We start from the raw sequence: 16,695 nt of genomic DNA on the forward strand, positions 1-16,695 counted from the left end.
CCTTTCCAATGAGCTCCCAGGAAATGTCACTGCTCTAGGCTTGAGGGCATCCCTTTGAGTAGCCAGGTTCTAGACTGTTAACCATAATCTCTATTTCCGGGCACCCTAAAGCAAGGGATTAAGCTGCTTCTGTATAATAATCACTGCTAATATCACTCATCATCCAGGTATCTATTTACAAGTGGTCATATTTTCTGAACCCCAAACTAAGGTATAAGCTATGATAATGAGATATGCGGGCCTATGTTGGAAATTTCAGGGAAAAAAAATATAATGCATGTATGTGTGTGTGTGTAACGTGTACACATAAAGACCAAATATATATATAAAGATAAATTAAACAAACAAGCTACCATTGATAAGAAACACAAGTCAGCAGAAGATCAGAGAAAGGCATTATTTAGGAGACACCGTGAACTATATGTAGTGCAGTTCCAAATATCAGAATGATATAACTTATAATTTAAGAAAGTTTTTAATGTGTCTATCAGCACAGATAAATTCAATTCAACATTTATTGAGCAACTCTGTATACAGCATAGGGAACTAGGAAATATAATAAAAGTATTAATAGCAATATGCTTCATAAACATCAATTGTCTTCTCTTGTTACAGCATTAAGTACTGTTTGGCCTGTGGCTCAAGCATATCTATCTAACTAACTGATTCTAAGAGACCCAAGAACATCTTTTCTCTCCCAAATACAAAATAGGCAAAAAAAAAAAAACATTAAAAAAAACAACACGAAGGCCCAGTTTGCAAATGTGGACAGTACTGAAACAGAGGGTGAAATTATGTGAGGGACAGCAAATGAGTTTCACTTTTAAGGACCAGTTCTGACCAGCTGGCCGTGGCTGCCTGGAATGCTGCATTGAGAAGAACTGTGAGACTGTGACAAGGTTTAACGACCCCTGTCATAGACATGAGGCAGAGGTTCACAGCATACTTATTTACAATCTCTAAAAATGAGACAAGAGCCAAAGTTCAAACTTTATTGGTAAGATCTATACGTATTCTCTGCTCATGTACGTTCTGTGGATGTTTGTTCCCAATTTTAGCTATGTTGAGTAAAAATATGTGCTTCTAAAATGTACAGGGTTTTTGTTGGTTAAATTATGTGAGGGACTGGTGTTGCTATTAAGACATTTTCAGTTCAGTTCAGTCGCTCAGTCATGTCCAACTTTTTGCAACCCCATGGACTGCAGCACGCCAGGCCTCCCTGTTCCACCACCCACTCTCAGAGTTTACCCAAACTCATGTCCGTCAAGTTGGTGATGCCATCCAACCATCTCATCCTCTGTTGTCCCCTTCTCCTCCTGCCTTCAATCTTTCCCAGCATCAGGGTCTTTTCCAATGAGTCAGTTCTTTGCATCAAGTGGCCAAAGTATTGGAGTTTCAGCTTCAGCATCAGTCCTTCCAATGAACACCCAGGACTGATCTCCTTTAGGATGGACTGGCTGGATCTCTTTGCAGTCCAAGGGACTCTCAGGAGTCTTCTCCAACACCACAGTTCAAAAGCATCAATTCTTCGGTGCTCAGCTTTCTTTATAGTCTAACTCTCACATCCATACATGACCACTGGAAAAACCATGGTCTTGACTAGACGGACCTTTGTTAGCAAGGTAATGTCTCTGCTTTTTAATATGCTGTCTAGGTTGGTCATAACTTTCCTTCCAAGGAGTAAGTAAGCATCTTTTAATTTCATGGCTGCAATCACCATCTGCAGTGATTCTGGAGCCCCCCAAAATAAAGTCTGTCACTGTTTCCACTGTTTCCCCATCTATTTGCCATGAAGTGATGGGACCAGATGCCATGATCTTAGTTTTCTCAATGTTGAGCTTTAAGCCGACTTTTTCACTGTCCTCTTTCACTTTCATCAAGAGGCTCTTTGGTTCCTCTTCACTTTCTACATTCACATTATTCTCTACATAACAGGGCTTCCCGGATGGCTCAGTCAGTAGAGAATCCACTTGCAGTGTAGGAGACTGGAGTTTGATCCCTGGGTAGGAAGATCCCTTGGAGAAGGAAATGGCAACCCGCTCCAGTATTCTTGTCTAGAGAACTCCATGGACAGAGGAGACTGGCGGGTCACATATGATCATGGGGTCACAAAGAGTCAGACACGACTAAGTGACGAATAAACCCAACACACAGTGAATGTAAAATATCTTAATAGGAACACCAGTTTGTTACCAGGAAAAACCCTGTACATTTTAAAAGCACATATTTTTATTCAACATAGCTGATTTTAGGAATAAACGTCGATAGAATGTACACAAACAAAAGCTTGCTTCCTAAGTTTTGCCTGAATAATCCCCATTGTAGATAAGTTAGTGACTCTCTGCCTTCCCCCGTCATCACTTCTGTTGATAATCACCTTAGTGACTGCCATCAATTGAAAACTTCTGCCAAAAAGTACCCAGGACACACTGCATGAATCAGTAGGTAATGGCAACAGTTCAGACATGCAGATGCCAAAAATTCACATCTTTATTTGCCATTCTTTACAATGAGAGGTTTAATGACTGCAAATCCTCCAACCCTGCTTTCAGAATACATGTAATCACCAAACTGGAATCCCAGCCAAAAAAATCCAATGTTTTTCCTTTTTCTTTCCCCTTTCTATTTTTAGCATGAGCCTGGGGTGAGTTTAACTTTGTGCGGCAATTGTAATGAGAAACAGACATGCATATAAACTCAGCCATGCTTATGTGGATTCCACAATAGTATTTTGTTAGGTTGTTATAGGAAATTAGATCTAAATTACATATAATTGCTATCCAATCCAAGAATGGCACAGTTACTGAGTCTAGCATAGACTTCTTGAAGTCTAAAGATTATTTTGATCCGGTTTTTAAAACAATCAGTGCAGGAAGGAAAAATCAAAAGAATAAACTGACATACCATGTGTTGTAGCTACGTCACAGATTAAGTTCATTTCATCCAGTGGTAACCTCCAGGAGCTACATTCTTCAGTAAAAGTTTGGGATCTTCCTTCATGTCTTTCTATTGGATACTCCTGTATGTGTATAATTGCTGGACCCTATTTAAAAAAAAAAAGTAGTTATCTGCAATAAGATATTTGGGTAGTTATAAAAACATAGAAAAGTTAGAGTTCTTCCAAACTAAGATTTTCAATTCAAATACTCACTATCTTGACATGCCTCTTCTCATTTTATTGACTGGCATGATACTTATGACAATAATAATATATAGTTGCATTTATAAAGGCTTTCACATGTGCTATTGTATTTAATTTCTCATTTGCTTTTTCCTAAGAAAATATATCAGATATAAAATCCCACAGGAGTTCTCATTACTTTACTCTTTCCTAAACCAACTGCAAGTTTTGAACTCCAAGTATGGGGACCCAGAGCTGTCCAAACCAGGAGAATAAGTTTTTAAATACAGTTGATTTGCATGCCCTTAGAGTCCTTAATTAATCAGAACTTTTCGGGTCAGCTATTGACTATTGTGGCAGCCGGGGCTTCCCACGTGGTGTAGTGGTAAAACAACCCACTGTCAATACAGCAGGTGCAGGAGACGGGTTCCGTCCCTGGGTTAAGAAGATCCCTCGGAGTAGGAAGTGGCGAAACACTCCAGTATTCTTGTCGGGAAAATTCCATGGACACAGGAGCCTGGTGGGCTATACAGTCCGTGGGGTCACAAAGAGTCAGGCACAACTGAGTGACTGAGCCTGCACACGTTCATGGGTGCTATTACCCCTTCTGTCTAGATTGTATCTGAGGAGCTAGGTGACTAAATACTACATTTCTTGTACTCCTTTGCAGCAAGCATTCTGGATATGATTTAGCTTCTGCCAATTAAATGCACTTGCATGAGATTTGTAAGGCAGATGAGCAGCAGAAGCTATCCTCCTACAGTCAGTGTGGACAAGGAGAATCTAACAAATATGAGCGGTCAGAGTCTATGCTCTTCTACAAGAGCTGACAAACTGTAGCTCACAGGTCAAGTCTGATCCACTCCCTGACTGTGTCAATAAAGTTTTAGTAGGACACAGTGTCACTCATTTGTTAATGTATTGCCTGAGGCTGCTTCCGTGTTACCACGGCAAAGTTGAGTAGCTGTGACAGAATCTGTATGGCCACCATGCCTAAAATATTTACTCGTGTGTGTGTGTGTGTGCGTGCTCAGTTGCTCAGTCGTGTTCGATTCTTTGCAAGCTTATGGACTGTAGCCAGTCAGGCTCCTCTGTCCTTGGAATTTTCCAGGCAAGAATACTGGAGTGTGTTGCCATTTCCTGCTGTAGGGGGTCTTCCTGGAGCAGGGATCGAACCCCGGTCTCTAATGTCTTCTGCATTGGTAGGTGGGTTTTTTACCACTGAGCCACCACTATCCAGCCCCTTACAGGAAAAGTTTGCTAGTCCGGTCTTACTGTGCAGAAGCAAAAACACTGATCCTGAAACCAAAAGTCCAGTGGTGGCCCCTTGACTTCTGTCCCTCTTGTCCTTGCTATTGATTTTATAAGCAGCTAATTCCCTAGTCAAACCTAGCGGGATTGCTACTGCAACTAATGATTGATATTTCTTTGCCTTTTTTCTTGAAAACAAACATAATGGAGTAACTGTCCGATCTGACTTTCCTGAAATACAGATTAGCTCTTACGAATTCTACCAATCACTAGCCATTACCTATATCATGACCCTCAGAGGCCACACTCACTTGAGAATCACAGAAGAAGCTAAATCTATTCTGAAATAACATCAGAATAAGTCATCTCTAAGATTGAATAGATTTTCCTCTAGGGAAGATACTGAAAAACAGATAACATTCAATATTCTAATGAAGAAATAATGATATCAACCTTAACGTCTATATGATGAGTTTCTGCTGGACACAGCAGTTTTTGCATTCCATTTCTTGACTGACCAACTGTCCAGTAGCCCATGAAGGTCTGCTCCGGCAGAGGCAACCTGTCAAAGATTAATTTGAAGAGTAAACATTTCTCCTTGTTTCCAAGTCACAGGAAAAAATAAGAACCATGCATTGAAAGTGTTTAGTTGCTCAGTCGTGTCCAACTCTTTATGAGTTTATGGACTGTAGCCTGCCAGACTCCTCTGTCCATGGAATTCTCCAAGCCAGAGTACTGGAGTGGGTTGCCATGTATTACTGATCACATAAATAAATCTGAAGAATACTTTACTTCAAAGTGAGTTCTACTTCATTTTATTAAAAGATAGTCTTTAATAGGATGTTTAAAATATACCTGAAAAATAAAAGAATTCACATTTCAGAAACTCAGAAGGTAACGTCCTACGCTGTTTTTACCATAATGACAAATATAATTAATGTTTAAGTATTTTTTCCCTGAATTGGTAAATACTTAGTAATTTAACATCTAAATTCTTATTAGAGTAACAGAAAGGACTTAGGGAAAAAATGGAGCAATTCATCAGTTTTTTTTTTTCATTCTATTCTCTTAAATTTGAAATCAAATAATAAGTAGTACCGAATACTACTGGGATTTCCAGGTGGCTCAGTGGTAAAGAATCTGCCTGTCAATGCAGGAGATGTGAGTTCGATCCCTGGGTCAGGAAGATTCCCTGGAGAAGGAAATGGCAAACCACTACAGCACTCTTGCCTGGGAAATCCCATGGACAGAGGAGCCTGGTGGGCCCCAGACCATGGTATCACAAAGAGTCAGACACAACGCAGGGACTAAACACCACCACCAGAATTCTACAGGTCACATGTTTCTAAGTTGTACAGGGCAAATTTCATAGGACCTACTTTAGCACTTTAATCTTTTTTTTACTTTGAACTGACATAAAATACCTACAGAAACATTCACACAAACGTGCCACTTACTCCTGAGCACACCTAAGTGTCCAGCACTCAAGCATCACCAACACTGAGAAACTCCCTTGGACTATTTCAGTCATTACCCCTACCATGGGAGCTACTATGCTGACTTCTAATGGAATTATTCTATGTCTAGATTCCATTTTATCTAAAGGTACTTTTAAATAAAATAACTTGCAAAAACAAATATCGCAACGCTAAAGGACAAAACCACAGATAAATTTTTTTAGAATAAAGCCTTTACTTTTTAATCATACTAAATTTTTTGGAATCTTTACAAAAGAAACCATTAATTTGTCATTTAATTCATCATGAATTTCTTATTCCATGGTAAGTGAAGACCAAAAATGATTCAGGGTTAAAAGTTCTTCAAAAGTAAGGCATTCTATGACTAAAAATTGAAATGAATGCTTGAAATAAGCTTCATGATCATTAAAAGAGTACATATTGATATTGAGAAAATCACTTTATTTTCAGTAAAAGAGTAAGTCTGACAAAATATCTCCATGTGCTTAATAAGACCATGGAAGGCTTAGATTTTTTTTGCATAGAATAGTGAAACCAAGTATTCTGGTGGAATATAACTTTTGTCCTTTGAAATGTTAATGTTCAACATCACAGGAAGGAAATCTAAAAGAAATTTACATTGAAATTAATCATAACATAAATCATCCAAAAGGGCATATATGCTTTGTATCTATCATTTAAAATACATTTTAAGTACGTGGACAATTATTCTGATTGGTCATCACTTATTTCCCCTTTTTTTTTTTTTTTTACCACTAATGAGGTGTAGAGGCACTGAGTTAGGGGATTTACTATAACTGTTCTCTCTTAAGGTAATAAAACACATTCCCATGTCAAAAGGAAAGACCTTGTAGACTAGAATCTCTCTCTGCTTGTTTAGGGAATGAACAGTATTCACTGCCTTCAGCAGTTCACCAAAGGGGAATTAGGTTTCTAAAAACAGAGCAGAAAACAAAGAAAGGAGATACACCTAATTTCTTTCTAGTGTAGATTTAGTGTGTTCGAGTGCTCTGCAGACTTGTGAAAGAAAAGTTAGATAATTTCTCTGAGGGTTAATTTTTTCCTTTGTGAGATGAAGGCAATAATCTGTAAGATTCTGGTTTCTTCTAAGGACTGGGGGAGTCTCTGATGACCATTTTAGAGAGTGGAGTGAAGTATCAGTGGTAGATCTTGCATAACCTTTGGTTCTGGAGTGAATATAAATAATCAGAATAAAATTATCTACACCTATCAATAGAAGGGGCTTCCCTGGTGGCTTAGCTGGTAAAGAACCCACCTACCAATGCAAGAGACACAACAGACACAGGTTTGATCCCTGGGTTGGGAAGATCCCCTGGAGAAGGAAATGGCAACCCATTCCAGTATTCTTGCCTGGAAAATTCCATGGACTGAGGAGCCTGGTGGGCTGCAGTCCATGGAGTTGCAAAGATGTGCCAGGCCATATCAGTAGAATAGGTGCCTGTAGACAAAATTGCTTTTTAAAAGCTGATAAAAAGGAGCTCTACATGCAGCCCAAATTGTCTCTTTGAAGACAACAGAAACAGTTACACATCTGGAAATCTAATCAGAGATGGAGCGTTGCTTAATAAAAATTATGCTCGGTTGATAGGTTGAAATAAAGCCTAAAAAACTGGTCTGATATATCCTTTAATAATCTCACAAAATATCATACAGATGCTAAAAACAAAATAAAACCAAAACCTTCATCCATTTGGGAAAAAAATAACTTTACTAGACTTCCAATTTTTACTGACAACCCCCAGGGAATATTCATGAAAGCTGCTTTGAACTTGCCAACTCACTCTAAGTAACGGTCATGGAAATTACAGACTGCCTGCTTCCATTTAAAAATAGCACTAGCTGTTTGGTTGGCAGAGTATGGGAAGGACCTTCAGGTACCCCATACAGAATCTGTTTTGAAATCAAGTAACAAGATGCTATTAGCGTTAGCAATTGCAACTGAAAGTCACATATGCAGGGTGTTCTGAAGTTACCCAATCAAACTGATTCTATCTGCCTCTTAGTAATACCAGGAGGTGTTTCTAGACTTCCTGTGGGCTCTAGGGTGGCCAAATGAGGTAAACCAAAGCCCCTCATTTATTTTCCACTACTAAGTTTTCCCAATACATTGTGGAAAAATTTGACGGTTATTAACTCTCTCCCCTTCAATAAGTTACTGCATGCATGCTAAGTCGCTTCAGTTGTGTCTGACTCTTTGTGACCCCATGGACTATACTCCGCCAGACTCCTCTGTCCATGGGATTCTCCAGGCAAGAATACTAGAGTGGGTAGCCATTCTCTTCTTCAGGGGATCTTCCCGACCCAGGGATGGAACCTGGGTCTCCTGCATTGTGGGCAGATTCTTTACCACCTGAGCTACCAGGAAAGTCCAATTAGGGGCAAGGGGAATTATAATCAAATGCATGAACAAGCTTTGGAATTTGAAATATATTCAACATTAATTTAAGGGTAACTCTAAACTAATAATCAGTTAGCAAACGGCCCTATACCATTACTGAAATCTGTCATCCATCTCCAACCAGACTTAAGTTGTTATATCTGATTTGATTGAAACAACTATGGTATTTTCCATAGTTTTAAGATCCTGTTACTTGTATTGTTTAACTTTGTTAAAGTCCTACCTGGAATGATATCTGGGTTTGATTTTAAGGGAGAAGACAATGAACTTAAGACTTATAAATAGTACTACTTTTTATCTTCAGTGTCATTCATGAATTTATGTTTTTTAAAACACTGAAGTACTTCAATTCATATGTTGTGATGTTTCTTAATCCCTTGTGGAAGTATTAATAAAGATCTGGAAGTTTTAACTAAAAAAGAAATGGTGACTTTCAAAATTATGACTCAGGTCAAATTGCAGCACTTAGGCAAATTACAGAAAGGAAAAAATTTAAGCATGCATACATTTCATAACATGATGCATATGGACACCAAAGTCGAGTTAGAGGGTCTGAATGACATTCAAAAGATTTGTCTAAGATTGTTTCCATAAAGAGGTGAGCTGGGGTTTTAACGAGTATGTTCTGGCAAATTTCTGCCTTCTCTGAACATTTGCCAAAACTATTTCTGGAGTATGAAAGAAACACATGAAAAAGATTTGGATCTTTCTAGGGGCATTATGCAATTGGAAGTTGTTGACATACCTATTATCAACAATTCCTAAAACATTTCCTTACCACAAGAACTACTAATTTTCATGGGAATAATGGAACCCTTCAGGGTAGTTTCACCAACTCTCAAAAATTCACCAACTATTACCATCTTTGAGAAGAGAAAGAACAACTCCAATTTTACAGGGCCTCGCTTGTTCCTAATGTTTTAAATCTAACCTTTGGCAAAAAGTAAGTAGCACTATCCAACTGAGTTTACTGGAACCTTTAACAGAATAACCCTGACAAATATTTCCACCTTTGGTTCTGACCCTTCCTCTCACTCATCACTTGGGTGAAGTGAAGTGAAAGTCGCTCAGTCGTGTCCGACTCTCTGAGACCCCATGGACTATATAGTCCATGGAATTCTTCAGGCCAGAATACTGGAGCATATGCCTTAGTTACTGTGAATTGCTACTTGCTGTTCTTCCACATACTCTGCATCTTCCTGCTTCCATGAGGTTTTTACTTCAGCCCAGAACTCCTTTCTGCTATTGCCTCTTTGATGAAATCTTTCTCATTCTTAAAGCCCAGTTCAAATGTCACTCCCTCTTACATCCTTCTCCCACATTTCTTTCTGGGCAAAATGAATCTCTCGCCCAGGGTTCCATGGAAATTTGTACATGTGGAACTCTTAGGAACTCTTAGGATAGAGTTCTGTAGTATCTGCAGTTTTCAAATTTAAGGGCTGATAGAGAGCATGGTCAGAAGTAAATCCATGAAGTCCCTTGCAAATATTTATCCTTTCTAAAATAAAAAGTCAACACTTTACATAATGAAAATAGAAACGCCACCTTTAACACTTTAAACTACTAATAATGGGTACTACTGCCCCCAGTGAGCCTCCCTTGTTGCAAGAAACTTCTGAATTTCCCTCTCCTCAGTCTTGCATGTTGCTGGGAAATAAATTTTGCTTTGCTGCAAATGATGTGTACACGAATATTATATGTGTTTTTCCTTTCACTGTCTGGCTCTGCATTTAGACATTATGGTTTTCAGTTTACAACTTAGATTCGTGCACCTCTGCCACCAAGATCCTGCTGTGGTCACAGAAATGAAAAGTCATCTGGATGCATGAGATGAAAAAAAGACCTGGGGAAACTTGTCTTTCTTGGCTAACACTTCTCAGATAGCTCCCCCATATACAGGTTGACACTGTGTAGTTAGCGCTGCTGCCCAGGGTCACTCCATGCTAAAGCAGATGTAGTCACCAAGCTCCACACATCTCTTTCTCCCTCTTCACAGGAGCTGTGAGACTACAGGTCTGGGGCTTGGGTTTCCTTTCCCTCAACTCTCTTCAAATTTCACTGCAAAAACTTCTTTTTTTCCCTGCCATCTGCTTTACCAACCACATCTTAGTATTTTTAAATCTTAAACTCTTTCCTTTTCTAGTTATTCACATCAACAATGACTTGGGCTGAAACTCTCCCAGTTGGAAATTTTCCCAGAAAACAAACAAAAAACCCCCAAACTACTATTATTTCCCACAAGAAGGACTCATAGGACGAGAAACCCTACTGTGAATACAGCACTTTGAATGTAACATTGCATAATAAGATTGAGAGTTTACATGTTTCCTCAAGATTGCTAATTCATTGAAAGTTAGGCGTACATCCTACTCGCCTGAATCTCTGCCACTTAGAATTCATCAATTCTGCTATGGAAACCTCTCATCCCATGCCCCTCTTTTTTATCCCCACTGCCACAGCGTAAGCTCCCACGGTTCATCACTGGAATCACTGCAGTTGCTTTCCAATAGGCAGGTCTTCCTGCTTTCAGTTTCTCATCTTTAGAAAACTTAGAGGGGTCTTTCTAACTTATGAATCAGACCATGTTACTCTCTGGCTTCAAATTCTTCTACGGTTCCCTCAACTCTCCTCTTTCTGTCTCACCATGCAGCATGCCCTGTAAAACTGTCTCTGCTTGAAGCTCTTTCTTCTCCTTTATTAGCCAGGAGAACACCTATTCATCCTGTAAAGATTTAGCCTGGTGATTGTCCTTGAATCTCCCCCTGGGGCAGAAGGCAGCAACCCTACCTCTTTACTCGCTCTTGTCAGAACACAAGACACTCTTCACCTGAGTGCTTCCCCGATTATTATGGTCTCCTTGAAGGCAGACTCTGAGCCTTCTCTTTTAGATTTTTGACTCCTCATTTAGTGTTCACCATGTAAATGTTCAATGGGTGTGTTTGTTTAGTCACTCAGTCCTGTCTGACTCTCTGGGACCCATGGACTCTAGCCCGCCAGGCTCCTCCCTCCATGGAATTTTCCAGGCAAGAATACTGGAGCAGGTTTGCCATTTTCCATTCCAGGGGATCTTCCTGACCCAGGGATCGAACTGGAGTCTCTTGTGTCTCCTGTACTGGCAGTCCATGGGGTTGCAAAGAATTGGACACAACTAAGCGACCAACATTTTCACTTTTCAAACGTGCAATCGTGTTTGCTAAATGAACGAATGCATGCATGTTGCATGCTACGTCGCTTCAGTCGGGTCTGGCTTTTTGCCACTCTATGGACTGCAGTCCACCAGTCTCCTCTGTCCATGGGATTCTTCAGGCAAGAATACTGGAGTGGGTAGCCAGGTCCTCCTCCAGGGGCTCTTCCTGATGACATCTCCTTCGGCTCCTCCACTGCAAGTGGATTTGTTACTGCTGAGCCACCAGGGAAGCCCAAATGAATGAATGCTTGGTTACATTACAAGTGCCAACAGCTTCACCTACTTGTTTCTCATCTTGATGGCAAGTTGCAAACCACCACAGCAGATCATCCTCACTGAATCTTGATTACCTAACTCTCAACAAAGGATGAAAGTATGTTTATGTTTGAAAGAGTTACCAATTGGTTGGGATTCGGGATTTCTACCCAGCCAGGTGACAGAGATCATTTACAAATGCCTAAAGGATCAAGGATAATTCTGTGAGACTGTTGAAGATGAGTATTGAAGAAGATTCACAGATCTTGACAATTTCTATGTAGATTGGTTATATTTTAAAATTTTTCTGTGCAACCCCATAAAGGAAGTGAAAGCAAGTTTTAATAAAATGACTGTGAAGCTACTTCAAAATATACCAAGAGAATAAGGGCAAGGACTGTGAAACTATAAAACCTAATACCACCCTTCTGCTTATAATAGTTCTGAGATGTCATTGTTTATTCAGTTGCTAGTCATGTTCAATCTTTGTGACCCCTGCAGCAACTGCAGTGCTCCAGGCTTCCCTGTCCTTTACTATCTCCCGGAGTCTGCTCAAACTTGTCCACAGAGTCAGTGATGGCATCCAACCATCTCATCTCAGATGTCATTATGTAAATCTTACTGGTTTTGAAAACTAAAGAGCTCTTTTACAAAGTGAAAGTAAATCATCACAAAGAGAAGAATTGTATTCCTTAGAACTTCGTGATCAATACAATGAACTCATTTGTAAAAACTAACTCTTTAATAGGACAATTACAGCATATAATAGTTTGGAAAATGGAAAGGGAAGCACAAAACATTGAGAGTCTTTTAATTTAATGGGATAAATAGTAAACTGATAATCACTCTTACAGTCAAAAATAAACCTAATGAAATTACTCTAGAGAGAACCCTGGTTGGGGATGTTCTTTTTGATGTCTCCTGGTATTTGGGGCTTCCCTGGTGGCTCAGACAGTAAAGAATCTGCCTGCAATGCAGGAGACCTGGGTTTGATCCTTGGGTCAGGAAGATCCCCTGGAGAAGGGAATGGCAACCCACTCCAGTATTCTTGCCTGGAGAATTCCATGGACAGGGGGTTCTGGTGGGCTACAGTCCATGGGGTTGCAAAGAGTCAGACACGACTGAGTGACTAACACTTTCAGTACTTGGAAGACCCCACAGTTAGTCTTGGTCAGAGAAGAAGCAGCTTCATTGATATTCCAGTTACACAGGATAAGTCTTTATGTGGAAAAAGATAGATACAGGTGTTAGGCAGTTAGAATAGGACACAGGAGTCCAGAATGGCGGTGGCTAAAAGACAAGGAAGAGAAAAGCCCGTGAAAATAGAACAAAGGAAGGTCCGAGGACCAGAGTGAGGACCTCAGGTAGAACAAACCACACTCCTGGCTAGCCCAATTTACATAGGGCAGGCCCAGGGGGAGAAAAAACATATAAAAAGAGGAGCCAAAGGGCTGGGGGTCTCTCTCTCTCTCCCACGTGCTGGGGCGCTCTTCTTTTTGCGTCCTTGGGCCGACATGCCCTCATGCCTCAAAGATGGATTTTCCTGCTATTTTCTAAATAAAATAAAGCTGTAACACGGAGCTGTAACACTGATTTGTCTAAGAGCTATAACACGGTCCGTTCGAGACCTCAGAGCTGTAACACGGTCTGTCCAAGACCTGAGAGCTGTGACACGCCGAGGGCTTTAATGTCCGTCACTCCAAATCTTTGTTGTGATGAACCAGAACCAAGGAGCATACACTCGACTGACACAGGTTTATGTCTTCATCGAGACAGATACCCTTTTAACAGACATTCAATATAGACGAAGCTGTTCTGTCTTAAATATGTACACCAGGCACTGCTCTAAAGAGAAAGATCAATACGAAACACGATCCTGTAACACACACTGCAGTGAGATATCAACATCTCTTACAACAAACAGGAAAACAGCCTCAGCTACCTTCATTGGGAGTTCTATGAAAACATGCAGTGAGACTGGCTGATAAAGTAGTGAACGGTTGCTGATATAAGGGAAAAGAGTGGCTACTTGTTCAGCTTTCCAATTCAACTAGGGGCAGTGAACCACAGAATCTATGAGCCTGAGGGACATTAAAGGTTATTTAATCCAGTATTTCAAGTCTGGATCCCTTGAGTACCTCCCCAACCAGGTTTGTCCAGATCTGTCTGAGGCTGGTCTACAGAAAGTACACCCTACCTTTCCCCTGGGTAATCCACTCCACCTTTGAACACAGGAGCTGTTGGCCTGGAGATGGAAGCCAACTCTCTTTAATTTGTAATGACTTAGAAGCGACACACATATACAGAGTGATTGATAATTATTTGGCTAAAGCTAACTACGTTATTAAGTGTGATTTTGAGGATGGTAGTGTTAAGTAAAGGATTCTACGTAGAATAAACTTAAGTTGCTTTAGTCGTGTCTGATTCTTTGCAATCCCATGAACTGTAACCCTCCAGCCCATCTGTCCATGGAGATTCTCCAGGAAAGAATACTGGAGTGGGTTGCCATGCTCTCCTCCAGCGGATCTTCCTGACCCACGGATCAAACCTGCATCTCCTGTGGCTCTGCACTGGCAGGCAGATTCTTTTACCGCTGAGCCACTGGGGAAGCCCCTACCAATGCATAAACTTACTTATATTATGTTGAACTGCTACAGAAATGCCTGGTTAACTTGATTTCTCATTTGTCATTGGTAAGGATGTCAATGTTACATCCTCAGGGCAGGCACTGCAGGGCAGTGTAAGCTTTGCTGTACTGGAGGCCATGGTCCCAAGAAACAGTGATTTCAGAATAAATCTTTAACATTTTTATTTTATTTAAATAAGAAAACAAATGGGAAAATTCCAGGGCCCAGAGAGTCTGGGGACATTTAAAAAATAAACTATAGGAAATAATACACGTTAGGACAGAAAGTAAGGCTTTCCTTTTCCTTTCCAGGGCCTCTCTCAAAGGCAACTACTATCAACAGCTACTACAGTGTTTTTAAATTATTTAAAATGTGAACCTATTAAATAAATTTAATAAAAAGTATTGGCTAATATCATCTTAGACTGAGTTAATTCAAATTACCTTATTTCACTTGAAAAAGTGAAGTTTAAAAGTTTTTAATAAAGCATTTGAAAGCAGAGAGAGAATAGAAACATCAACAAGACATCAGAGGAGTAATTTCAAGATCCCAATAGGGCTTCTTTACCAGCTATGGGACACTTTAAAAGTGCAGTCACACACAGCAGTCATTTTTAGCTGTGCAGTCTGGCTAGCAACAGCATTTCTATGAGTCTGTAAAGGATAATGACATTTAAACATATGCATAAAGACACAAAGTGTTGGTATTAATGTGTTTATTCCTTACTTTTGTTGAAATGCCAGAGAAATGCCTAGCTTAAAGCAACTTATATGCTTTAAGAATCTGTTCATTATGTTTAGAATAAATACTTTAAGTCTAAAAACTCAAGGATCAAGAGGCAAGGAGAAAAAAAGTGGGATTGTGAGATGAGTATATATATGCTAGAATCTAATCTATTGTAGATATATTTCTTTTCAACAAAGAAGATTGGGAATTAAGTGTTTTAAAAAGGATCTCCTTTCAGGGTCATGTGTTTTATTAAGAAGAAAAACTCAGAAAAAAAAACTGTAAAGAAATATTGCTCAGTTGAAATAACACATAGAGCCCTAGGAAAGATCTAGAAGGATTAAATAATAATTGTTTCTAGATGGTAGAATTATTAGTGTTTTAATTTTCTTTTTGCTAATTTATTTTAAAAATAAATGGGACATCATTTAGTAGGTATACATCATAGAGAAATGCTACATATAAAAGCTTATAAATTTCTTCAAATTTTTTATTCTATTTGCTGATAAAATTAATGACTGATGGACTACAGATACTTTGCCAGTAACAAATAAGCAACAAATACTTTGGGGGAAAAAAAAAGAAACTGGCTTCATAAATCAAGCAGCATTATAAAAAGAAATCAATAGGGTTGAGGGCAAAGAGTGTGGATCAAGAAGAATCAGCATTTAAGTATTTTATAGATAGGTGTGTCTCCTAGGGAAGACAGGAAGAGATAAATACACAAAGTTAAATTCAGAGGGTGGAGATAATGTCTTTGTATATTTGATTTATGTAAAAATGACTACAATGTTTGAGAAGACTTAGTAAATTCCTTTTGTGTTCCAAATCAGGAAGAATGATGGCTAGTCTGCTTCTTCTGCATGGTAGTCAAATATAAGTTTTCTAGAGTTTTTATTTTTCTGAATGAATTACCTTGTGTTTTACTTCATGATCTTTCATTATTAAGAGAAAAAAAGAAAAAGGAAAGCTTAACTGGGGATGAAAAGGTCTTTAAAATGATTTTTGTTGTGCCAAAAGTCTATATCAACTTGCTTTTCAACACTGTGAAATATGGCTAAATCCCCCAAATCTATCACAACTCTATGAAGCATATGTATATTACAAGTAAGACATCATGGTCAATGATTTCCAAGTTGATTATCTAAAGTTCGAAGGTGCTTTTAAACCAAAACTATTGGTGATTTTCATTATGCAAAGAATAATTCTGATTTAGAAACTGCCTACATGTGCATATGGATCTGCTTATATTCATCTTTAAAACTGGAACTAAAACTGTGCATATTACAGTTCTGCTCCTGATCAGATTTCTAACCTTAGGTAGATGAGGTAACCTCTCTGTTCCTCAAATTCTTTCTCTATAAAATGCAATGATAATATTACCTATATTAAGATGAAATATTGTATAAGTCTCTTGAAAATGAATGTACAGAAAAAAAGGACTCCCTTTAAAACAAAAGTTTCCTGAGTAGTTCACAACTTACTCTGAAACAGCTTTAAATTTGGAAGAGCTAATGTGCTAGCAGTATGTTTATTCTTGAATAATAATAATAATAAAAGCTTATCTGAGGGTAAAACAAGCAAACTTTGCTTTGAAATGTAGATCTGTATCTACTATAGCAGATAATCTA

General features: G+C 39.0%; 1 protein-coding gene across 1 annotated transcript in view; it reads right to left on the bottom strand.

Moving 5' to 3' along the window:
- Nucleotides 1-16,695, bottom strand: part of VWA8 (von Willebrand factor A domain containing 8) — a 380,884-nt gene that overhangs the window by 160,580 nt on the left and 203,609 nt on the right. The window contains exons 27-28 of the mRNA XM_040267183.1: nucleotides 4,826-4,934; nucleotides 2,905-3,043 (exon numbers count right to left, since the gene is read on the bottom strand). Of these exons, the coding sequence (XP_040123117.1) occupies nucleotides 2,905-3,043; nucleotides 4,826-4,934 (248 nt within the window). The remainder of the gene's footprint in view (nucleotides 1-2,904; nucleotides 3,044-4,825; nucleotides 4,935-16,695) is intronic.

This window comes from Oryx dammah, unplaced genomic scaffold (genome assembly GCF_014754425.2).
Source record: "Oryx dammah isolate SB20612 unplaced genomic scaffold, SCBI_Odam_1.1 HiC_scaffold_24, whole genome shotgun sequence".
Lineage (NCBI taxonomy): Eukaryota > Metazoa > Chordata > Mammalia > Artiodactyla > Bovidae > Oryx > Oryx dammah.